The sequence below is a fragment of the Manis pentadactyla genome, chromosome X (assembly GCF_030020395.1).
Source record: "Manis pentadactyla isolate mManPen7 chromosome X, mManPen7.hap1, whole genome shotgun sequence".
In the NCBI taxonomy this organism is placed as follows: Eukaryota; Metazoa; Chordata; class Mammalia; order Pholidota; family Manidae; genus Manis; species Manis pentadactyla.
The window spans coordinates 62,646,909-62,672,196 of NC_080038.1; the positions used below are offsets into that span (position 1 = coordinate 62,646,909).

The 25,288-nt window shown below is 40.5% G+C and overlaps 2 protein-coding genes across 6 annotated transcripts in view; one reads left to right on the top strand and one right to left on the bottom strand.

Annotated features, from left to right (window-relative positions):
- Positions 1-735: 735 nt before the first annotated feature.
- PDZD11 (PDZ domain containing 11) lies at positions 736-3,693 on the bottom strand. 2 transcript variants are annotated; one of them, XM_036907306.2, is made up of 7 exons: positions 3,578-3,693; positions 2,967-3,067; positions 2,428-2,511; positions 2,101-2,157; positions 1,711-1,809; positions 1,423-1,483; positions 736-1,275 (listed from the first exon to the last, which is right to left on the bottom strand). In XM_036907306.2, the coding sequence occupies exons 2-7, from the start codon at positions 3,051-3,053 to the stop codon at positions 1,241-1,243; spliced, it is 423 nt and encodes a 140-aa protein (XP_036763201.1). In that variant the 5' UTR covers positions 3,054-3,067; positions 3,578-3,693; the 3' UTR covers positions 736-1,240. The 2 variants fall into 2 exon arrangements, with proteins under 2 accessions (XP_036763201.1, XP_036763202.1); XM_036907307.2 differs by lacking the exon at positions 3,578-3,693 and adding an exon at positions 3,512-3,536.
- Positions 3,694-3,731: 38 nt separating this feature from the next.
- The window catches only part of KIF4A (kinesin family member 4A), a 129,311-nt gene continuing 107,754 nt past the window's right edge, over positions 3,732-25,288 (top strand). For 2 of the 4 annotated variants that reach the window (XM_036907303.2, XM_036907305.2), the window contains exons 1-7: positions 3,876-4,022; positions 4,206-4,344; positions 4,460-4,574; positions 6,971-7,161; positions 8,552-8,644; positions 22,006-22,172; positions 22,409-22,503. In XM_036907303.2, coding sequence (XP_036763198.2) covers positions 4,000-4,022; positions 4,206-4,344; positions 4,460-4,574; positions 6,971-7,161; positions 8,552-8,644; positions 22,006-22,172; positions 22,409-22,503 — 823 coding nt within the window. In that variant the 5' untranslated portion in view covers positions 3,876-3,999. The other 2 variants (XM_036907301.2, XM_036907302.2) reach the window with 2 other exon arrangements.

Below are 25,288 nucleotides of genomic sequence, written 5' to 3' on the forward strand. Positions count from 1 at the left end.
ATATATTACTGCTATTTAGAACTGTTTCCCATATTTAACAATTTACCTCACTTATTAAAACAGGCTCCATCCAAAGCAACAGACTCTTTCTCCAGGGTCTAGAAATGAATATCTAAGCTTCCCAGGATTCTTCCAAGACAAATGTGTGACTTGCATTTTGAGGGCACTTTACCCCATACCTCATTAGAAAGCTTTCTATTCTAACTGGGTATTTTGAACATGCCAATGGAAATGGCCTACGGTGTGGCCTGGAATCTCTAACAGTGGATTGGTAACTAAGGAACTAAGAACATGGCAGCAGGTTATTTGTTGGTTGTGTTAAAGAAAAGGGAGAAGTCAGCAAGTACTACTACTCAACCTACAAGTTGGAAGCTGGGCACCAGTATTTTATTGCTGTCCCTGAAAAGAAACATAGCTAAGCATCTCCCTTAGTTTATGTTCCAGATCAAAGAATCTGGGAAGGAGGACAGAACTATATTAATCACGCCCCCTGCAAAGAAATGTCCAGAGCTCAAGGGGGCAGGGGCACTATCTCTCCCAGTACCCTCACCCTGTACCTTTCCTCAGTTAGATTGTAGGTAAGGCTCTTGGGCCTCCCTAGCATTTGGCCAGAGGTAGTTGTGAAGTATAGTGTTGCTTTGTTACTTCCACTGGCTCCTCTCTTTGGAAGAGCTTTTATTTTTGCTTCAGTAGCATTTTATACCCAGTTAGTATCATCCAAAAGTCACACCAACATTGCTTCAGCATTGCATTTTACTTTTTGGGGGAGAGGACAGGAGAAGAAAGGGGGTAAAAAACAGGGTTCCACTGGAGTCTCCGGAGTATATGAGACTGGTAATATAAGGATGGGATGAGATGCCAGGCCCCCCAGGATTCTTTTTTCTACTGATTTATATACTCTAATGAAAATGATATGACATATGGATAATTACTCAGCACACAGTATTTTTAAAATGTCAGTTGCCTTTTCAAGTAGGGCTCTCCACAGGCTAGGCTATACCTAGGCATCATCATCCTTCTCCTTTTAGGGAATGGAGCTCACCCAGAAAACTAGGGAACTAAAGTGCAGTACAATGTGGGGAATGCAGTTGTCCAGCCGGCTCAATGCAGGGCCTCACTCTCTCCCCATCCTCCCCACTCCATTCTGCCAGGGTGGGGCTGAGAGTAGAGAGTAGAGTCCCTGAGGCCTAGCCAACTTCTTCTCAAAGATTCCATGCGGATGGCTGCGGGTTACAACTCTCTAGTGCACAGTCCTCTCCTTTTGGCGATGATAATCTGGGGAAAAGAAGGAAAAGCAGCAGGTTATTTTCAGGCCTGAGCTCCCAATTCTCCAGCCCCAATTTGTGGGGCTTCTAGTAATCAGTTTAAAGAGTTCCCTCCCAGGCTCCTGCCAGGTAAGTAAAAAAAGAGAGTGGTACTTACTGTAGGGAAAGAAGCGGACACGCATGCTGATTTCACGGGCTGTCTTCAGGATCTCAACAGCCTGGAAGGAACAAAGCAGCTTGTACAACTGAAGAGATATGACCCAGGACAAGATCATAACAGGAGGAAAACAGTTTGACACTCAACTTTCCAGTCACTAATAGCTGCTTCCTCCTGGAACACTTCCTCAGGAGAGAGTCTCATTAAGTTACAATTAGACTAATCCTGTCCAACTTGTTCTACTTGGGATAGCTTCTTACTTCACCACAGCCCAAATCCTGTGCTCACCTTGCTGTGTTCAATATCTTGGAAATCCACATCATTCACAGCTAGGACTTGGTCCCCTTCCTGAAGTCCTGCTCGATGTGCATCAGAGTCAGGAATCACCTAATGGCAAGGAGAAAATATGTGTGCTTGAGGTGGTATAATTTCAAAGACTGTAAGTGAAATTAAGTGCTATTCAAATGTAAGATGCTATCAGGTTTGTGTGTGTGAGACAATGTAAGGAAACAACAGATGGCTTGCCAGGTGGGAAGTTTTAAACAGGAAAAGGTGTCCCCATTATGCCCTTTCTATGAGTGTACTGAATCATCCTTCTCCCAGGCCTTGGGACATTCTGTAGTCTCATAACTTAACAAAGGCAAGTAGCTATCCATATGGCCTACTAGGCACACGCACCTTGGAGATGAAGATGCCTAGCTGAGAGGCCTTTCCTCCTCGGATGTTAAATCCCAACTGTAAGACAAAAGAAGAGCACAGAATCAGAGCTCAATATAGATCCCAAACCCAAGAACACCTAGTAGCATTGCTGTATGACAGCTTGGCTTATGTGTCCCTCAGAGAGAAGTCAGAAGCTGAGGAAGTGGTATCTCAGCCTTCCTGCCCACAAAAGGAAGTTTCCTTAACTCCCTAACTGCTTCCCAATCTAGCCCACTCAAGCCAGCTTCTGGTCCTGGTACACCCAAATCTAGTTTGAAATAAGATGCAATTGTTCCATCAGCTTACCTGAGCTCCCGGGGGCTTCTTCAGTGTGACAATTCGGGGCAGAAACTGGGTCAACTCATTGTTGTAGTCTGGGTGGTATACTCTCTGCAAGACACGGCAACCCCAGAAATCTTACTACCAGTCTTAGATTTTATACCCACCTTCATCTGAAACACAAATGCAATGCATCACCCTAAAGTCAGGAAAAGGTAAAGTCATGGGTTTAGTTTATGAACAGAAAAAACTGTCCAAACGTATACATGGACAGCACGGGGGAATGCTAGCAGCCCAGTAGCTCCCCATTTCTTCACCACAACAGAATGGAAACTAGGGCTCTGAATTTCCAGAGTCCTCTGGTGTGAATGGACTCTGGCAGGAAGATTCCATAAGATGCTCCCAGTGGGCCCAGGTGCTCAGAATCCAGCTTCTGGGTCCCCTGGCTACAACAAAGGCTAAAATTCACACTCCTTTGAACTTTTTAACCCTGCCATCACACCTTCCATATTTATGTCATGCCCACGGGGAAAAATCCCCTATTCAAGTGTACAGAAGGTCCTCACCTCATGAGGAGGAATCCATGCTGGTGGATTCTCATAGGCGGGCAGGAAAACCACTGGGTAGTCATCGTAAGGAATCTGGCTGTCCATCTCTTCAGCAAGGCCTTGGGATGGAAGGGTTAATCAAAGCTGACAGAAAAGGTTCGAAAGGGACAGCAAGACCAGCAAGTTTCACAAAAAACTTCAACCCATTCAAATTACGCTAGTCTATAAGCCCAGCCCACTTCTAGTTGATAAAGATTAGGGGAGAGAAGGAAGAAAAAGATGGAAAAAAACATTAACTTTGCTGAACATATGGATGCCAAGCAACCTGCTAGGTTCTCTAAACTCCTTTATCACAACAATCCTGCAAAGTAGATGTTATCATCTTCAGTCCTCATTCCAGAGAAGAGGTAATTAGGATCGAGTCTAAAAAGATCTTTCTACTTATAAGTCCAAGGGAGTCCTGATTAATTATTCACAGGGACTCGGGGCAGGGCACAGCTCCACATTCCCCAGATGTCATCAGTAATGGTGGGGACCCTCAGATCGACCCTTTCTTCAGCCACCTTGCAGATCCCCGCCCCGTAACCCGCCGGAGTCCCGCGCACACGACGCGATAAACGCAGCACCACCTCATCTGCCTGCAGGGATCCGCTTCCTCCAGCTCCGCTCCCCGCCAATTCAGTCTGAGACCCGGAAGCAGTCGCTCGGCGGGGTGGCAAAGGGGCGGGCTCAGGATGAGGGGCGCAAGCCCGCCCCTTCCCTCCAGCTCTTCCTGTGCGCGCCGACGTGCGTGCTCCGCCCGCGGGCTGTCCGCGCTCCGATTGGCCGGCGCTTCTGGGACTGATTTGAAACTTGGCGGTTAAAGCTCCGGTTGGCAGGGCGTCGGGAGACCGGGGCAGGGGCGTTTGGCTTGGTGAGTTAAGGGGGTACACCTTCACTCCGGATCTGCCTTTCCCGATACTCTGGCGCTTTGGTTCTTTGTCGTCGTCTGCGCTGGGGCTTTTCCTTTCCATTTCAGACGCCACTTCGCTCTCTTCAGAGTTTCGGGCTGATGGGCAGCCCTGTCGTGGCCAAGTCTGAGAGTGACTCCCCTGCGGCAGCGATTCCGCGGGCAGCGAAGGCTGCCACCGCTACCGCTGAATTCCGTAACCCACCCTACCCTCTGAGGAGGACCTGAACCGAGGGAGGACGCCCTCCCCACCCTGCCGATTTACCACGATTCATCAGCAAGCATCTTTTTTTTTTTCTCCTTGTTAGACGGTGCCGAGGTAGGATCATGAAGGAAGAGGTGAAGGGAATTCCTGTAAGAGTGGCACTGCGATGTCGCCCTCTGGTCCCCAAAGAGATTAGTGAAGGCTGCCAGATGTGCCTTTCCTTCATACCCGGGGAACCTCAGGTGCGTAGCTGAGTCTTGGGCCTTGTCTCTAAACAGCTGGAGCCAAATGGCAGGAGGGGCGTGGTCTCGCCTTCCATTTTTTTTTCTCTTACTCCTTGTCCCTTGTCTTCTCTAGGTGGTGGTTGGCACTGACAAATCCTTTACCTACGATTTTGTGTTTGACCCCACTACTGAACAGGAAGAAGTCTTCAATACAGCAGTAGCGCCACTCATAAAAGGCATATTTAAAGGTAATGCTATTTAATTCTTCCATGATTCTTGAGCGTATACCACCATGTGTCAGGCACGGTGTATAGGTGCTTCAAATAGAAAAAGGGATGAAACATGGGTCCTGCCTTCAAAAAGCCCACAGTCTACAACAAACCCAGTATCACTTTGTGAAAGTCTCTGTACCCTTGAAGCTAGTTTTACACTGTATTTGCTTTCTGTGGTTCTGCTCATGTTTGACTTGTATGTATTTTTGTTTGTCCTGGAACCTGATTAGATTCTAAGCTCTTCGATGGTGCTGATGATGACCAATATACCAGTCTTCCTGAGGCCCAGGCCCTGCAAAGCCTGTTGAGCGATTCAGAGATAAATAGTATAGCTTCCAGGCCCTGAAGGATTCAAAGTCCAGGGGTAGGAATGAAAGTAGATGACTACAATACATAATTTTAAGTACTTAAAAAATTTTAAACTTCTTGCACCTGTCTTTAAAAAGTTTAAAAAAATACAGTATACTCATTTCTGCTGTAGAAGTAGCATTGTTTTCTACAAAATGGTATGAAAACCAAAAGGATGATACTAATTATGCTTGGGGAATTCGGAGTGAATTTCACAGCATAGGGAACCTTTGGGATAGGTCTTGAAAGATGAGTAGAATTATTTTAGGTCAAGAAGGAGATTTCCTAAAGCCCCTGAATATTCTGGTCAGTTAACAATCTTTATTGCAGAAGCTAAAGCTTTAGTGTTGTTGAAGACCATAGTAGGATTCTGAAGTAGGGAGCAGGGCCTGAGAGGTATCTACTTCTCATTCTTATACAGTGGTTATTCTTATACAGGATTTAAAGCAGAAGGCTATTTAAGAGAAGTAGATACCACGTCTCTTCGAAATTTTTTTGACAGGGAACTCACTGACTCAGGGCAGTCCTACTGATTAGTGTTTGGACAACTCTAATTGCTTTAGATTATATTGATATAAAATTTGCTTCCCAGTAATTTCTGCCCAGTGGTGCTAATTCATTACTCTAGACAAACAGAAGCCTTCTTCCAGGCAACAGCTTTTCACATTTGTTTTTCACTTCTTTTAATGATGTCATGGCTCAGGTCACACTGAACACTTTCTTTCAAATTTTTTAAATATTAAAGCAATAATCCCAAACTTATAGAAATGTTGTAAGAACAGCATAAAGAACTTTTTTTTTCCTGAGCCATTTGAAATGAGTTGTTTACCTGAGGCCCTCTGAATACTTTAGTATGTATTTGGCATAAACAAAACCTTTCTGCTACATAACTACAATACAACCATCAAAATTGTGAATTACTACCATCTAGTCCTCAGACCTCTTTCAGGCTTTACCAGTTGTTTCAGTAATGTCCTTTATAGTAAATGGATCTAGTTTAGAATCACATGTGTATTTAGTTGTACTGCCTCTAGTATCTTTCACTGCAAAACTCTAGTCTTTTTTTTTACTTAAGTGATCGTGATACTTTTGAAGATCATAGGCCAGTTATTTTGTAAACTGTTTATCAATTTGGGTTTGTAATACATGTTTATGATTAGATTCAGGTTGTATATCTTTAGCAGGAATATCATAGAAATGAGCTGTATTCTTCTCATTGAATCCTATAAGGCAGCACATAATTCTGATATGTTTCATTACTGCTGGTGTTCATTTTGATCACTTGATTGAAGTGTTATCTGCCAGGCTTCTCCATTATAAAGTTAATCTTTTTCCTATTTACGTATTTGGAAGACAGTATATGATTCTAACTCTTCTAATTAACCATCCCTCCCTTTATCTGTTCCTGAAACAATATGGTTTCCAGGCCCTTCATTACCAGGTCATTTTCCTTATAAGGTATCTTCACAGCTTAGTAAGAGCACTGTAGTTCTACTTTCACATTCTTAACTTTGGAACTATGAGAATTAAATTACAGTCTTTAGCTGCAATATGAAGTAGAAAGTGATTCCAACATAAATGTGTTAGGTTAACATTGCTCTCAGTTGCAAAGACAAAGCCAGTATTTTTCAGTCAGCTCAACAGCACCCTCTTGTACTCTGAAGTCCCAATACTACAGACCTCTGAGTAGAGAGAAAGTAGAATTACAGAGTTCTAAATGGCTTTTTGACAGTGACTTGGCCACCTTCATTATCTCAGTCCGATTGTGAATATTTACTTCCTAGCTTTCAAGGGCTATCATGAAGGGCACCCATTCTGGGGTTGGTATTTTTCTTTCTTCTTATGTAGAGTAGTGCAAACTCATGGTACCCTTATAACTTTTCTCTGTGTCTGCTATTCCTAAGAGACCCTTGTCTTAAGAGAGCAGTCTCAATTTTATTATAAGTAATGCTGAAGGAAATGGAGGATATTGATTGAATGAAAATATTTGAACACCACTGTTCATGTGGCTTCTATTTTGCCAGGATACAATGCAACCGTCCTAGCTTATGGGCAGACTGGCTCTGGAAAAACCTATTCGATGGGAGGTGCATACACTGCAGAGCAAGAGAATGAACCAACAGTTGGGGTTATTCCTAGAGTAATACAACTGCTCTTCAAAGAGATTGAGAAAAAGAGTGACTTTGAATTTACTCTGAAAGTGTCATACTTAGAGGTAAATGATTCATCTTTAATTACTCTGGATTTGCGTTTATCTTTGGGTAGAAAAATAAACCCAAATCAGGTTTTTCCTGGTGTGACTCAAATTAGTAAATAGCATTTTTAGGAAATTATACCTTAATAAATTAATAGAGAAAACTTACTGACTCAGTTGGATCTGGTTCCCACCCAATTCTTTTCTTGTTGTCAGAATAGTCTGTTTAATCTGATTGTTAGAGGAGTTGGCACTGCCATATAAGAAGATGATAGGAATTCTTTAATTCCAATTTGGCCCCTATTACTGATTCCCCAAAGAGTCCCCAGAGAAACATTTGATTTCCCTTTGCTGTTCTGGGCTTAACTGATAATGCTGCTACTTCATGAAGAATGTTATAAAAATTGGGTGAAGTAGTGAGCCATGAAAGTGATGATAGAGTGTTTATTCAACAGATACTTACTGAATGCCTACTATGTTACAGGCCCTGTTCTAGGTACTTGGGATATATCAGTGAACAAAATGAATAAAACTCCCTGCCCATGTGGGTATTTTCATTCCACTGTATATTAGTATTCAAGTAGATTGACCAGTTCTCTCTAACTTCATGACACGAAAAACACATGTTTAGGGAATTTGTGGCTCCTGGGAAACTGGCTGTTTGGTTCCATAGCATAATAAGATGTCTTATCTTTAAGGAGCAGTAATTAAACTTGTATAATTTAAGCATGCAATTAAAAACTTATGTGAGTATTTCATCCTGAAGTTGAATCTTAATATGTTAATAGGTATAGGCAGTAAAGGGTTAGAAGATGGAGAGTTAAACATCATAAAGATTAGCCTTCTTGAGTCTCTTGATTAACCTAATTGTGGCCAAGGTAATCAAATGTAGTAACAGCTTAAGAACTTGATATTTTAAATAGTAGCAACACCCATAGTAGAAACAAATATGGTACTTACTATGTGCTAAACACTGTTCTAGGTACAAAAAGTTCTGTTGTTGAAATATTGGTTACCACTTCTCCCTTTTACTTCCCATTTCCACCCTCCACTAAGGACCCATTACTTAGATTTTAACAAATTGGCAAAGATGATGCTGTTAGGACACCATCAAAGAACTGAGTTTGGGTACCCGTGTAAATTTTCTTTGTGTCTGCTATTCCTAAGGGACTTTTGTCTAACAGAGCAGTCTCAATTTTGTTACAAGTAAATGTGAATTCATTCTTATAAGTATCAAATGATTACATGTGGAGTTAAAGCCCTCTTCTTAATTATAAAAATAATATGTTTGTTGTAAGAAATAATAGTACAGAAAGTCATAAAGAATTTAAAAAATTACCTATGATCCCACAACCCCAAGATTACCTCTGTTAACATCTTGTTTTTACCACTTTGTTTTTAACAATATCAGATTTACAATGAAGAAATCTTGGATCTTCTATGCCCATCTCGTGAGAAAGCCTGTCAAATAAATATAAGGGAGGATCCTAAGGAAGGCATAAAGGTGTGTTTGTCTCTCATCTGATGTTATTAAAAAATGTTGGCCACTATTGAAGTTCACATCCCTTTTATTTGCCACTGTGGTTTTAAATGACTACTAATATCTCAGTCTTTCAGATTTTGTGTGGTCCTAATTCCCTTTGTTAATCTGGAAATCCTAGATGGGAACTCTTATCGGGAGGGAAGTTTTATCATCTTCCTGTACCTCTTGAAGGAATGCTAGTATCAATTAAATATTTATTAGTTTGTACAGAGTTCCAAGGCTATCCAGTACAGTAGTAACTAGCTATAAATGACTATTTTAACTTAAATGAACTAAAATAGAATAAAATTTAAAATTCTGTCCCTCACTCACACCAGCCACATGCTAAAGTGCTCAATAGGTAAATATGTGGCTAGTGGCTACTGTATTGGACAGCACAGATATGGAATATATCCATGGTCACAGAAAACTCTGCTGGGCAGCACTATAATACACGTCGTGTTAGGTTCCGAGATGATATTTAAAAAGTAAAAAGTTAAGTTAATACAACATTTTTAAATTCAAAAGTACCATAGGAAGAAAAGGTTGGTTATTTGAGAGCTTCCATCACATGGTATAGATGCAGGATGAGGAGCTATAGCTGAACAGATAATTTGAGACAATGTTGGGAATTGTGCATATGGGAGTGGGCCAAGTGCAGAAACCAGTGTTGAAAGCAGGCAGAGCCTGGGTCCAGCACCAGCTTGAGTGTTCAAGAGTGGGAGAGTGGGAGGCTCAAAGTAGATGAGAATAGGTGGTATAACCTAGGAAATCTTAGTAGCATAATATCTTACCCAACTTCCTCTCCTTCTTCTCTTTCCTGCCCAGAAAGTTAAAGGTTTAGGGTAACAGTACCTGTGCTTCTAGAAGCATTTTATTTTCCTTCTGGGTCATTAAGTCATTATTCAGATACTAAGCAAGGCTTTAAGGATCAGACCTATTTTGAAAACCTGATGAACTTGCAGTACAGGAAGCAGATTGGATAGTGAGGATAAGGAACCTGGGCAACGTGTTTGCTATCGCCAGGAAGAATGCTGGTACTGAGCCAGCTTTTGACCCAGTTCCAAGATCTTTTCTAGATCTAAAGCCCCATGCTCAGACAAGAATTAAATCCCAAGCATTTGAGGTGAAATTTGTAAGATAAAGAAGTGTGAGTTTCTGACTTAAATTGGCATGGGTAGGGACAAGTTCATAAAACTCTTCAGTAGATGGAATGTAAGAAGGTAGAGAAAAGAAGTACAGGTATTACAGTAAGGAATAGCTTAAGCAGGAAAGCAGAAATTATATTCTGCTTTAAGGAGGTGATAGGAGATTTGTTAGGACCAGATTATGAAGCCAGGCTAAAGAGCTGTGAATAGTATATAAGCTATTTAATACTTCCGAATGAAGGATTTTCATGGCTACTCTTACCAATTGCTTGTGTTAGATTTATATCTCTCCAATTAAGTGAGCTCTTGGAGGTTAGGAAAGTATCTTAAAATCCCTGTATTCTCATTATCTAGCACAGAGCTTAGTAGTATGGTGACATTTTGGAAGACAAAACAGAAATGGATTGAAAAAGAGAAAGAGTAGGATGAGGAAGGCCAGTTGGGGAAACTGCCTTATTTTTCAGGTGTGAAGTACTATGGGCCTGGACTAGGCAAGTAGATGTGGAAAGGAAAAGGAAGCAATGGATTCAGAAGAATGACTAGGAGTTGGTGACAGGTCAAATATGGAGGGATAGGAGGTATTGAAGGGGAACCTGAGGTTTTGAGAATGGAGAAGTAGTAAAATCAGTGGTGGAAGGAAGATAAATTTGGTTTATGATTCACTGATTTCACAGTGTAAGTAGCAGGTAATTAGAAGTAAAGGACGAGAAATCAGGGCCACAAATGTAGGCTTTGAAGCAAGGGAGTAATAAAGTCATAGCATTCGGAGGCTCAAAAAGACTTCGTAATCTTCTGAGTCAATCTTTAGTGGCTCTAGGAGATTTTAACTTACACTATTCTCCCAGGTAGCTAGAGTACCAAGCCTAGGATCCCATTTTCCTGGTTTCTCAATCCAGTAGAAACTTAATGATGCTATTTCCCCTAGTGAAAATGAGGTTTAAAATGGGTTGGCAGCAAGGGAGGGCCACAGGGTCACGTGGAGGAGAAAGTAGCAAAGAAATAGCATAGCTGCTTGTGCGCCCCTTACTGGCCATGGGGCCAAAGTTTACCTTCATTTGGGGGTCCCTGGAAGGCATTTATCCATTCCTATCCCCAAATCTTCAGGTCTGTTCCAGCTCCAGTATTGGTTGGCACCCTTGTTTTGGAAGTCCCTAGGGGAAATTGCACACCTGGGTTTGCAGTAATTACAGAGTTGCTAATTAGCAGTCCTCATCACTACAACTGTTGTCTTTATTGAGGTTCTACTGGAACATCAAGGCAGTTTTTTTTTTCTGGTAGATGATCAGTTTTTTGTTTTTTCTTTTTTTTTGTTTTGCTATCATTAATCTACAATTACATGATGGACATTATGTTTACTAGACTCCCCCCTTCACCAAGTCCCCCCCACATACCCCTTCACAGTCACTGTCCATCTGCACAGTAAGATGCTGTAAAATCACTACTTGTCTTCTCTGTGTTGCACAACCCTCCCCGTGCCCCCCCACGCACTATACATGCTAATCGTAATGCCCCCTTTCTTTTTCTCCGCCCTTATCCCTCCCTTTCCACCCATCCTCCCCAGTCCCTTTCCCTTTGGTAGCTGTTAGTCCATTCTCGGGTTCTGTGATTCTGCTGCTGTTTTGTTCCTTCAGTTTTCCTTTGTTCTTATACTCCACATATGAGTGAAATCATTTGGTACTTCTCTTTCTCCGCCTGGCTTATTTCACTGAACATAATACCCTCTAGCTCCATCCATGTTGTTGTAAATGGTAGGATCTGCTTTTTTCTTACGGCTGAGTAATATTCCATTCTGTATATGTACCACATCTTCTTTATCCATTCATCTACTGATGGACACTTAGGTTGCTTCCATACCTTGGCTATTGTAAATAGTGCAGCGATAAACATAGGGGTGCGTCTGTCTTTTTCAAACTGGAGTGCTGCATTCTTAGGGTAAATTCCTAGAAGTGGGATTCCTGGGACAAATGGTATTTCTATTTTGAGCATTTTGAGGAACCTCCATACCGCTTTCCACAATGGTTGAACTAATTTACATTCCCACCAGTACTGTAGGAGGGTTCCCCTTTCTCCACAACCTCGCCAACATTTGTTGTTGTTTGTCTTTTTGATGATGGCGATCCTTACTGGTGTGAGGTGATACCTCATTGTGGTTTCAATTTGCATTTCTCTGATGACAAGCGATGTGGAGCATCTTCATGTGTCTGTTGGCCATCTGAATTTCTTCTTTAGAGAACTGTCTATTCAGCTCCTCTGCCCATTTTTTAATTGGATTGTTTGCTTTTTGTTTGGTTGAGGTGTGTGAGCTCTTTATAAATTTTGGATGTCAACCCTTTATCGGATCTGTCATTTATGAGTATATTCTCCCATACTGTAGGATACCTTTTTGTTCTATTGATGGTGTCCTTTGCTGTACAGAAGCTTTTTAGCTTGATACAGTCCCACTTGTTCATTTTTGCTTTTGTTTCCCTTGCCTCGGGGAGATATGTTCATGAAGAAGTCACTCATGTTTATGTCCATGAGATTTTTCCTATGTTTTTTTCTAAGAGTTTTATGGTTTCATGACTTACATTCAGGTCTTTGATCCATTTCGGATTTACTTTTGTGTATGGGGTTAGACAATGATCCAGTTTCATTCTCTTAAATGTAGCTGTCCAGTTTTGCCAGCACAATCTTTTGAAGAGACTGTCATTTCCCCATTGTATGTCCATGGCTCCTTTATCGTATATTAATTGGCCATATATGTTTGGGTTAATGTCTGGAGTCTCTATTCTGTTGCACTGGTCTATGGCTCTGTTCTTGTGCCAGTACCAAATTGTCTTGATTGCTGTGGCTTTGTAGTAGAGCTTGAAGTTGGGGAGGGAGATTCCCCCCACTTTATTCTTCCTTCTCAGGATTGCTTTGGCTATTCGGGGTCTTTGGTGGTTCCATATGAATTTTTGAACTATTTGTTCCAGTTCATTGAAGAATGCTGTTGGTAATTTGATAGGGATTGCATCAAATCTGTATATTGCTTTGGGCAGGATGGCCATTTTGACAATATTAATTCTTCCTAGCCAGGAGCGTGGAATGAATTTCCATTTGTTAGTGTCCTCTTTAATTTCTCTTAAGAGTGTCTTGTAGTTTTCCAGGTATAGGTCTTTCACTTCCTTGGTTAGGTTTATTCCTAGGTATTTTATTCTTTTTGATGCAATTGTGAATGGAACTGTTTTCCTGATTTCTCTTTCTGTTAGTTCATCATTATTGTATAGGAAAGCCACAGATTTCTGTGTGTTAATTTTGTATCCTGCAACTTTGCTGTATTCCGATATCAGTTCTAGTACTTTTGGGGTGGAGTTTTTAGGGTTTTTTATGTACACTATCATGTCATCTGCAAATAGTGACAGTCTAACTTCTTCTTTACCAATCTGGATTTCTTGTATTTCTTTGTTTTGTCAGATTGCCGTGGCTAGGACCTCCAGTACTATGTTGAATAACAGTGGGGAGAGTGGGCATCCCTGTCTTGTCCTAATCTCAGAGGAAAAGCTTTCAGCCTCTCGCTGTTCAGCATGATGTTAGCTATGGGTTTATCAGATATGGCCTTTATTATATTGAGGTACTTGCCCTCTATGCCCATTTTGTTGAGAGTTTTTATCATGAATGGATGTTGAATTTTGTCAAATGCTTTTTCAGCGTCTATGGAGATGATCATATGGTTTTTGTCCTTCTTTTTGTTGATGTGGTGGATGATGTTGATGGATTTCCGAATATTGTACCATCCTTGCATCCCTGAGATGAATCCCACTTGGTCATGGTGTATGATCCTTTTGATGTATTTTTGAATTCGGTTTGCTAATATTTTTTTTTTCACTGTTTACAATCGCTTTTTTTTTTATGAGAGGGCATCTCTCATATTTATTGATCATATGGTTGTTAACTACAATAAAATTCTGTATAGGAGACTCAATGCACAATCATTAATCAACCCCAAGCCTAATTCTCAACAGTCTCCAATCTTCTGAAGCATAACGAACGAGCTTTTACATGGTGAACAAGTTCTTACATAGTGAATAAGTTTTTACATGGTGAACAGTGCAAGGGCAGTCATCACAGAAACTTTCGGTTTTGATCATGCATCATGAACTATAAACAATCAGGTCAATTATGATTATTCGTTTGATTTTTATACTTGATTTATATGTGAATCCCACATTTCTCCTTTATTATTGTTATTATTATTATTATTATTTTTAATAAAATGCTGAAGTGGTAGGTAGATGCAAGTTAAAGGTAGAAAACATAGTTTAGTGCTGTAAGAGGGCAAATGTAGATGATCAGGTGAGTGCCTATAGACTAAGTATTAATCCAAGCTAGGCAAGGGCAGCAAAACATCCACGGATGTAGAAGATTTCTGTCAAAACGGGGGCTGAGGTTCTAAGCCTCACCTCTGTTGATCCCCAATTTCTCTCCTGATGGCCCCCCTGCGACTGTGCCTGTCTTAGGTTGTTCCTCCCTTGAGGAATCTTACCCGTCTCTGGCTAACCAGTCATCTTCCGGGGCCATACAGGGAAATGTAAAGTTGGTAAGTGAGAGAGAAGCATTATTGTTTGAAAAGGTTAGCTTTTTACTTTTTTGCAGATTTATACCCTGTGGCTTCTATGCCCAGCATTTGTCTTGAGGTATCTACCACTTGGAAGAATTATCATACTCGGTAATTTGGATATGAGGCACGAATTCTACTTAGGGGTTGTAATTATGAAGGAAGAAGAGAAGTTATAGAAGTAGCAGACGGAAGAAAACATGGGAAGATTGATTATTTCTTTGACATATCTTCTTGTAGTGTAACATAAATATGTACAGGTTTTAAATTTCTAATTAAATTGCGTGCACACATTAACAAAATAGGAATACAGCTACATAACCAAAGCAGACCTACAATTACCAGCCATATCCAGTGAATCCAAGAAAACCAGTTAGGCACCCTAGGCATTTGTGAAAAATTATCAATGATATGATGGATATTGTCTAACTGAATTTGAATATTTTGAGAAAAATCAGACAAATTAAAACAGCACATTTCTGGGAACTGCTCACATCCCATGTGTTCTTTTAAGAGTAGATAGTTTATAGTCGCACAATTTTGGAGCACTGCAGCTTGCACTTCTCCTAATTCTTGGTTGAGTTCTGATAGTATTGAACCAATCAAATTTGTTGTTTTACTGTATGCACAGGCCAGCTTAGATATCTCCTTCTTCATTCCAGTGGCTAGTCCAGGAACCGGTGGGATGACTGCAGCTACAACTGCAGCAGCGCCAGGATGTTTGTTGAAGTTTTTTGATGTTCATCTTCTGGAATGACTCTTCCAGAGGATGTTGATGTTGGAAGTTCTTCTTCATATCGTATCTTAATTCATATTCTGGGTAGCCAAATTAGGCTTTGATCCTCTGTATAAACACAAACAAACCCTTTGCCCACACTTTGATATGCCCTTTATACCATTGTGAAGAACCTGTTGGAGATCACCACACAGGAACTGCTTTTTTTTTCTTTTAAGAGAAAGGAATATTATCAGAAAAATGTACTTCCATAGCTGATCATCTGACACCCTTTAAATGATCAAAATTAAGGATATTTAAAGCATGCATTAATCGGTGATTTGCAGTTTTATCCTATCAGGGAGTAATTACCCCTTTTCTTTCTTTTTTTTTTTGTTATCATTAATCTACAATTACATGAAGAACATTATGTTTACTAGGCTCTCCCCTATACCAGGTCCCCCCCACAAACCCCCTTACATTCACTGTCCATCAGCATAGCAAAATGTTGTATAATCACTACTTGTCTTTGTGTTGTACAGCCCTCCCCTTTCTCCCACCCCCCCATTAAGCATGCTAATCATAATACCCCCTTTCTTCTTCCCCCCTTTTATCCCTCCCTACCCACCCCTCCTCCCCAGTCCCTTTCCCTTTGGTACCTGTTAGTCCATTCTTGGGTTCTGTGATTCTGCTGCTGTTTTGTTCCTTCAGTTTTTCCTTTGTTCTTATACTCCACAGATGAGTGAAATCATTTGGTATTTCTCTTTCTCCGCTTGGCTTATTTCACTGAGCATAATACCCTCTAGCTCCATCCATGTTGTTTCAAATGGTAGGATTTGTTTTATTCTTATGGCTGAATAATATTCCATTGTGTATATGTACCACATATTCTTTATCCATTCATCTACTGATGGACACTTAGGTTGCTTCCAATTCTTGGCTATTGTAAATAGTGCTGTGATAAACATAGGGGTGCATATGCCTTTTTCAAACATGAGTGCTGCATTCTTAGGGTAAATTCCTAGAAGTGGAATTCATGGGTCAAACTGTAAGTCTCTTCTGAGCATTTTGAGGAACCTCCATACTGCTTTCCACAATGGTTGAACTAATTTACATTCCCACCAGCAGTGTAGGAGGGTTCCCCTTTCTCCACAACCTCGCCAACATTTGTTGTTTGTCTTTTGAATGGTAACCATCCTTACTGGTGTGAGGTGATACCTCATTGTGGTTTCAATTTGCATTTCTCTGGTAATTAGAGATGTGGAGCATCTTTTCATGTGTCTGTTGGCCATCTGAATTTCTTTTTTGGAAAACTGTTCAGTTCCTCTGCCCATTTTTTAATTTGATTATTTGTTTTTTGTTTGTTGAGGTGGGTGAGTTCTTTATTTATTTTGGACGTCAAGCCTTTATTGGATCTGTCATTTACAAATATATTCTCCCATACTGTAGGGTACCTTTTTGTTCTCTTGATGGTGTGTTTTGCTGTACAGAAGCTTTTCAGCTTAATATAGTCCCACTTACTCATTTTTGCTGTTGTTTTCCTTGCCCGGGGAGATATGTTCAAGAAGAGGTCACTCATGTTTATGTCTAAGAGGTTTTTGCCTATTTTTTTCTTAAGAGTTTTATGGTTTCATGCTTTACATTCAGGTCTTTGATCCATTTTGAATTTACTTTTGTGTATGGGGTTAGACAATGGTCCAGTTTCATTCTCCTACATGTAGCTGTCCAGTTTTGCCAGTACCATCTGTTGAAGAGACTGTCATTTCGCCATTGTATGTCCATGGCTCCTTTATCAAATATTAATTGACCATATATGTTTGGGTTAATGTCTGGAGTCTCTAATCCGTTCCACTGGTCTGTGGCTCTGTTCTTGTGCTAGTACCAAATTGTCTTGATTACTATGGCTTTGTAGTAGAGCTTGAAGTTGGGGAGTGATATCCCCCCTACTTTATTCTGCTATCTCAGGATTGCTTTGGCTATTCTGGGTCTTTGGTGTTTCCATATAAATTTTTGATCTATTTGTTCCAGTTCGTTGAAGAATGTTGCTGGTAATTTGATAGGGATTGCATCAAATCTGTATATTGCTTTGGGCAGGATGGCCATTTTGACGATATTAATTCTTCCTAGCCACGAGCATGGAGTGAGTTTCCATTTATTAGTGTCCCTTTTAATTTCTCTTAAGAGTAACTTGTAGTTTTCAGGGTATAGGTCTTTCACTTCTTTGGTTAGGTTTATTCCTAGGTATTTTATTCTTTTTGATGCAATTGTGAATGGAGTTGTTTTCCTGATTTCTCTTTTTATTGGTTCATTGTTAGTGTATAGGAAAGCCACAGATTTCTTTTTGTTAATTTTGTATCCTGCAACTTTGCTGTATTCCGATATCAGTTCTAGTAGTTTTGGGGTGGAGTCTTTAGGGTTTTTTATGTACACTATCATGTCATCTGCAAATAGTGACAGTTTAACTTCTTCTTTACCAATCTGGATTTCTTGTATTTCTTTGTTTTGTCGGATTGCCGTGGCTAGGACCTCCAGTACTATGTTAAATAACAGTGGGGAGAGTGGGCATCCCTGTCTAGTTCCCGATCTCAGAGGAAATGCTTTCAGCTTCTCGCTGTTCAAAATAATGTTGGCTGTGGGTTTATCATAGATGGCCTTTATTATTTTGAGGTACTTTCTCTCTATACCCATTTTGCTGAGAGTTTTTATCTTGAATGGATATTGAATTTTGTCAAATGCTTTTTCAGCATCTATGGAGATGATCATGTGGCTTTTGTCCTTCTTTTTGTTGATGTGGTGGATGATGTTGATGGATTTTCGAATGTTGTGCCATCCTTGCATCCCTGGGATGAATCCCACTTGGTCATGGTGTATGATCCTTTTGATATATTTTTGAATTCGGTTTGCTAATATTTTATTTAGTATTTTTGCATCTACATTCATCAGGGATATTGGTCTGTAATTTTCTTTTTTGGTGGGGTCTTTGCTTGGTTTTTGTATTAGGGTGATGTTGGCTTCATAGAATGAGTTTGGGAGTATTCCCTCCTCTTCTATTTTTCGGAAAACTTTAAGGAGAATGGGTATTATATTTTCTCTGTGTGTCTGATAAAATTCCGAGGTAAATCCTTCTGGCCCGGGGGTTTTGTTCTTGGGTAGTTTTTTGATTACCGCTTCAATTTCGTTGCTGGTAATTGGTCTGTTTAGATTTTCTGTTTCTTTCTGGGTCAGTCTTGGAAGGTTGTATTTTTCTAGGAAGTTGTCCATTTCTCCAAGTTTTCCAGCTTGTTAGCATATAGGTTTACATGGTATTCTCTAATAATTCTTTGTATTTCTGTTGGGTCCTTCATGATTTTTCCTTTCTCGTTTCTAATTCTGTTGATGTGTGTTGACTCTCTTTTTCTCTTAATAAGTCTGGCTAGAGGGTTATCTATTTTGTTTATTTTGTCAAAGATCCTGCTCTTGATGTCATTGATTTTTTTCTATTTTTTTATTCCTCTCAATTTATTTATTTCTCAATCTTTATTATGTCCCTCCTTCTGCTGAACTTATGCCTCATTTGTTCTTCTTTTTCCAATTTCGATAATTGTGACATTAGACTATTCACTTGGGATTGTTCTTCCTTCTTTAAATATGCCTGAATTGCTATATACTTTCCTCTTAAGACTACTTTTGCTGCGTCCCACAGAAGTTGGGGCTTTGTGTTGTTGTTGTCATTTGTTTCCATATATTGCTGGATCTCAATTTTAATTTGGTTGTTGATCCATTGATCATTTAGGAGCATATTGTTAAGCCTCCATGTGTTTGTGAGCCTTCTTACTTTCTTTGTACAATTTATTTCTAGTTTATACCTTTGTGGTCTGAAAAGTTGGTTGGTAGGATTTCAATCTTTTTGAATTTACTGAGGCTCTTTTTGTGTCCTAGTATGTTGTCTGTTCTGGAGAATGTTCCATGTGCACTCCAGAAGAATGTGTATCCTGTTGCTTTTGGATGTAGAGTTCTATAGATGTCTATTAGGTCCTTGTGTTCTAGTGTGTTTTTCAGTGCCTCTGTGTCCTTCCTTATTTTCTGTCTGGTGGATCTGTCCTTTGGAGTGAGTGGTGTGTTAAAGTCTCCCAAAATGAATGCATTGCATTCTATTTCCTCCTTAAATTCTGTTAGTATTTGTTTTACATATGTTGCTGCTCCTGTATTGGGTGCATATATGTTTATAATGGTTATATCCTCTTGTTGGACTGACCCCTTTATCATTATATAGTGTCCTTCTTTATCTCTTTTTACTTTCTTTGTTTTGAAGTCTATGTTGTCTGATACTAGTGTTGTAACACCTGCTTTTTCCTCCCTGTTGTTTGCATGAAATATCTTTTTCCATCCCTTGACTTTTAATCTGTGCATGTCTTTGGGTTTGAGGTGAGTCTCTTGTAAGCAGCATAGAGATGGGTCTTGCTTTTTTATCCATTCTATTACTCTGTGTCTTTTGATTTGTGCATTCAGTCCATTTACATTTAGGGGGATTATTGAAAGATATGTACTTATTGCCATTGCAGGCTTTAGATTTGTGGTTGCCAAAGGTCCAAGGTTAGCTTCTTTATTACCTTACTGTCTAACTTAACTCGCTTATTGAGCTATTGTAAACACAGTCTGATGATTATTTCTCTCCCTTCTTATTCCTCTTCCTCCATTCTTCATATGTTATGTGTTTTGTTCTGTGCTCTTTTTAGGAGTGCTCCCATCTAGAGCAGTCCCTCTAAAATACCCTGTAGAGGTGGTTTGTGGGAGGCAAATTCCCTCAACTTTTGATTGTCTGGGAATTGTTTAATCCCTCCTTCATATTTAAATGATAATCATGCTGGATACAGTATCCTTGGTTCAAGGCCCTTCTGTTTCATTGCATTAAATATATCATGCCATTCTCTTCTGGCCTGTAAGTTTTCCGTTGAGAAGTATGATGATAGCCTGATAGGTTTTCCTTTGTAGGTGACCATTTTTCTCTCTCTGACTGCCTTTAATACTCTGTCCTTGTCCTTGGTCTTTGCCATTTTAATTATTATGTGTCTTGGTGTTGTCCTCTTTGGGTCCCTTGTTTTGGGATTTCTGTGTGCTTCCGTAGTCTGAGCAACTATTTCCTCCCCCAGTTTGGGGAAGTTCTCAGCAATTATTTCTTCAAAGACACTTTCTATCCCTTTTTCTCTTTCTTCTTTTTCTGGTACCCTTTTCATGCGGACATTGTTCCTTTTGGATTGGTCACACAGTTGTCTTAATATTGTTTCATTCCTGGATATCCTTTTATCTCTCTGTGCATCAGCTTCTATGTGTTCCTGTTCTCTGGTTTCTTTTCCATCAATGTCTTCTTGCATCTTATCCATTCTGCTTATAAATCCTTCCAGAGATTGTTTCACTTCTGTAATCTCCCTCCAGACGTCATCCCTTAGCTCTTGTATATTTCTCTGCAGCTCCATCAGCATGTTTAGGATTTTTATTTTGAATTCTTTTTCAGGGAGACTGGTTAGGTCTGTCTCTGCAGAGCTTCTCTCAGGGGTTGTCTGAACTATTTTGGACTGGACTAAATTTTTTTGCCTTTTCATGGTGATAGTGGTGGCTATAGGCAGTTTACTGGTGTGTCAGCTGGGAGAAGAAAGTCCTTTCCTGCTTGCTGGATGCCTTGGCCTTCTCCACTCCCTGTGTCGGTTACCTGCACTCCTGGGACAGCCACTGGGTTAATCCCCTAAGCTGCTGTGGCGGGGTCTCCGTCAGAGCAGCGCAGAGCCCTGTGGGGAGTGGCAGGCATGCCAGGTGCGCTCCTCTGTGATAGCAGTGCCCCTGCCAGGCAGCTGTGTGCCAACAGTGGCCTTTGGGTCTGTCCCAGGCGGCTGTGCGTTGTGCTGGGATTCTGGTCAGTTGCTGGGAGCGCGGCTGCTCCCTCTGGCACCGCTGCAGCTGTGCACGGGCCTCTCCTGTGCCCCTGTGGCGCTGCTGCCCCTGGCACACACAGGCCGCTCCCGGGCCGCCACTGCGGGCTCGTGCAGACCACTCCCGGGTTCCTCTGGCGCCACTGCCGCCAGCATGCACAGGCCCCTCCCAGGCTGCTTGGTCGCCGCAGCAGCAGGCTCACACGAGTCGCTCCTGGTCCCCTCTGGCACTGCCAGCATACGCGGGCCGCTCCCTGTGCCCTCTGGCGCCGCTGCCCCCGGCACACACTGCCACTCTCCCACTATTGGGCTGGTGTGTCGGGGTCCACTCCAGTTGGGGGAATGACTGGCAGGCTGCTTAGTGCTGTGAGGGGCTTCAGAGCTGCGCTGCCGCCCAGGGGGTTAGGGCGCCTAAAGTTCCCCGGGATTCCCAGCTGCTGTCTAATTGTGCCGGGATGACTTTGTCCAGCTGTGGGGTCCCTGTCTCTTTAAGACTTCCAGAAAGCACTCGCTTTTGTTTCGTCTCAGGGGTGCCGGTTGCGGGGACCTGCCCACAGGTTTTGCTTTTCCATTTCTCTAATATCCAGCACCCTGTGCACCTTGTGTCTGCACTCTGGGTGCGGATTTCTAGAACTGGTTGTTTAGCAGTCCTGGGCTTTCACTCGCTCCCCGTTCCAACTCCTTTCTTCCCGCCGGGTTCTGGGGTGGGGGTAGCACTCGGGTCCCGCCTGGCCAAGGCTTGTATCTTACCCCCTTCATGTGATGTTGAGTTCTCGCAGAGGTAGATGTATCCTGGCTGTTGTACTGTATCCACTGGTGTCTCTTTTAGGAATAGTTGTATTTATTGTATTTTCATAAATATATATGTTTTTGGGAGGAGATTTCCACTGAACTAGTCATGCCGCCATCTTCCTGTGATCCCAAGGCATTGTTTTTTAAACTACCAATCCGTTTTCTGATGAACTTGAATCATTAGGGAATTTTTTCTTTCTCTGAATTAGATTGTGGGACTCACTGAGAAGACTGTTTTAGTTGCTCTGGATACTGTTTCCTGTTTGGAGCAGGGCAACAACTGTAGGACTGTGGCCTCCACAGCTATGAACTCCCAGTCATCCCGATCTCATGCCATCTTTACAGTCTTGATAGAGCAAAGAAAGAAAAGTGACAAGTAAGTTACAGTTTACAGAGTCAAGGTTTTTAATGTTAGTTCTCCTAATGTTGAATATTACATTGCTTCTTCAATTGATTTGGCAGATCATCTGATCTCAGTACTCTGAGCACTAGTAACCAGTGGAGCCTTGACTGACTTGAAGGAAAATGAGAGCCAACATGTCAGTCAGCCTTGATACTCAGCTATCCTCAAGCTTGTGTACCATTCTCACCTGTGTCTTCCTCTCATCACAGGAATAGCAGCTTTCACTCCAAGTTGCATCTTGTAGACCTTGCTGGGTCAGAAAGACAGAAGAAAACCAAGGCTGAAGGGGATCGACTAAAAGAGGGTGAGAGTAATTCAAGCCACAGTTTTAGATAAAAACTTCTAGTACTCATATTGGTATTGTTGGTGTCTTTACTAGAATATTGCAGGTCACATTCTAACAGTAGCTACAATTCCGGTTTGAGGCTGATTTCAGAAATAGTGAAAAATTGTTCCTTTCCCTTGCATTCATTTTCTAATTTAGGTATGAGATTTGGATCTGGCCCTTGGTTTGATTTCATCTGGCTCAGGCAAGTTTTAGTTTTAGTTTAGTTTTGTTTTGTATTACCCCAACTACTTATGATTAAAATCAATATCCTTACTCTGTCATCTCAAGTATGCACTGTCCTTCCCATATGTTGTAACTTAAAAAGCTCATCAGCATGGTTTCCATATCTTACTTTAAGTTGTTGGATATAAATGATGAAGCCTCTAAGGCTAGAAGAGCCCCATAGTGTCTGCTATTAGAAACCTTCATCTAGCATGATAGTGACCTGGTAATCTGCATGCTTTGGGAATGGTCTTTCAAGCAATTATTAATCTACCTAACAAAAATTAACAACTAACTCCTATTTCTCAATTTTGTTCTGAACAATCTCATAAAAGATTTCATCAAATGTCTTGCTAAAGTCCAGAGATAGTATATCTACCATAGTTCTCATAGCTACCAGCTTATAACAGTGCAAAAAAAAGAAATAAGGATTACCCTAAATTGACTTTTTCTTAGTGAATTCAAGCTGGCTTTTCTAGTGCTTTTTCTTCCATTTCTAGGTTCTTATAAGCCATCCCTGTAATAACCTAGGAGGCTTGTATCAAACTTACTGGCCTGTAATTTATGGACTTAACTTTTACCTTCTTCTTTTCTTGAAAACTGAAATTGCATCTGCCCAGTCTTCTGGAACATCTTTCTCTATGATTCCTCAAAGATCACTGGCATAGTTTCTCCATTCTCATTTGAAATTACTGTCAGTTCTCTGGGATATAATTCATCTGATCCAAGATATCTGAACTCTTATTAAAGCAGTTGAGTTCTCACTCACTACTGCTACTCATATTGGGCTAAAGTTCCCTCTTGGTAACCAAGAAGGCAGAAGCAAAAACAGTAATTGAGGAATTTTACTTCTTGGTCATTTATCATTAATATACTGCTGGCATAGGGCAGAGACCTATTTCTGCCTCATTCATCTTTTTGTTCTGAACATATTTAAAAGTGCCCTTTTTGTTCTGCATTTGCACTTTGAGATTTAGCCTTCTGAATACTATTTTTAAAGGTTCTTGTGACTCCTTTATCTTTTTTTAGGTGTACAGTTATAAGTTGTTTTTTTTGACAGCTTTATTGAGATATAATTCACATGCCATAAAATTTGCCCATTTAAACTATATACTTCAGTGGATTTTAGTATATTCACAGTTTGGAACCATCACCACAATCTAGTTATAGAACATTTTCATCACCCCCAAAAGGAAATTCCATACCCATTAGCAGTCACTCCCCATTCCTACCCCCTTCTCTAGCCATAGGCAACCACTAACCTATATTTCATAGCAGTGTAATCATACAATATGTGGTCTTTTGTGACTGGCTTGTTTCACTTAACATAAGGTTTTCAAAGATCATCAATGTTGTAGTGTGTATCGATAATTTCATTCCCTTTTATTACTGAATCATACTTCCATTGTATGGATAACACATTTTGTTTGTGTCTTCATCAATAGCATTCATTTAGGCTATTTTGAGTATTGCTGTATGAACATATGTATATGTCTTCATGTGAACAAGTTTTTAAAATTCTCTTTAGGTATATACCTAGGAGTGTAATAGCTGGGTCATGTGTGGTAACTGTTTAAGTTTCGTTTTGGGGGGAAGCCAAATAAATATTTTTGTATTGAAGTATCATTGATATACAATCTTATATTTGTTTCAAGTATACAACATGGTGGTTCACCAGTTACGCCCATATTATTAAATGCTCACCCCCATTAGTGCAGTTACTATCAACATAGGAAGATGTTACAGAATCATTGGCTATATTTTCCATGCTGTACTACTACCCCCTTAACCAACTTATATAATGAATGAGAATTTTTGTGCCCTTTTATCCCAAAAACCCATGGTAACCACTAGTCACTTCTCAGTGTCTATGAGTCTACTACTGTTTTTTTCATTCTGTTTTGCTTTGTATTTATATACTACAAATAAGTGAAATCATATAGTATTTGTCTGTCTCCCCCTGTGCATAATACCCTCTGGATCCATCCATGTTGCAAATGGCAGGATTTCTTTTTATTTCTTATGGCTGAACAATATTCCATTGTGTATATGTACCACATCTTTATTCATTCATCTATTGATGGACACTTAGGTTGCTTCCATATGTTGGCTATTGCAAATAATGTGACAGTAAACATAAGGGTGCATATATCTTTAAGAAACAAGGATTTTGTTCTCTTCAGGTAAATTCCTAGAAGTGGAATTCCTGGGTTGTATGCTATTTATATTTTTAGTTTTTAGAGGAACCTCCATATTGCTTTCCACTGGCTGTACCAACTGACATTCCCACCAACAGTATAGGAGGGTTCCCTTCTCACCACATCTTCACCAACACTTGTTATTACTTGTATTTTGGATAGTGACCATTCTGACTGGTGTGAAGTAATACCTCATTGTGGGTTTGATTTGCATTTCCCTGATGATTAGTGATGTGGAGCATCTGAATTTCTTTGGTGAAATGTCTGTTCAGGTCCTCCACCCATTTTTTAATCAGGTAATTTGTATTTTTGGTGTTGAGATGTATGAGTTCTTTATATAT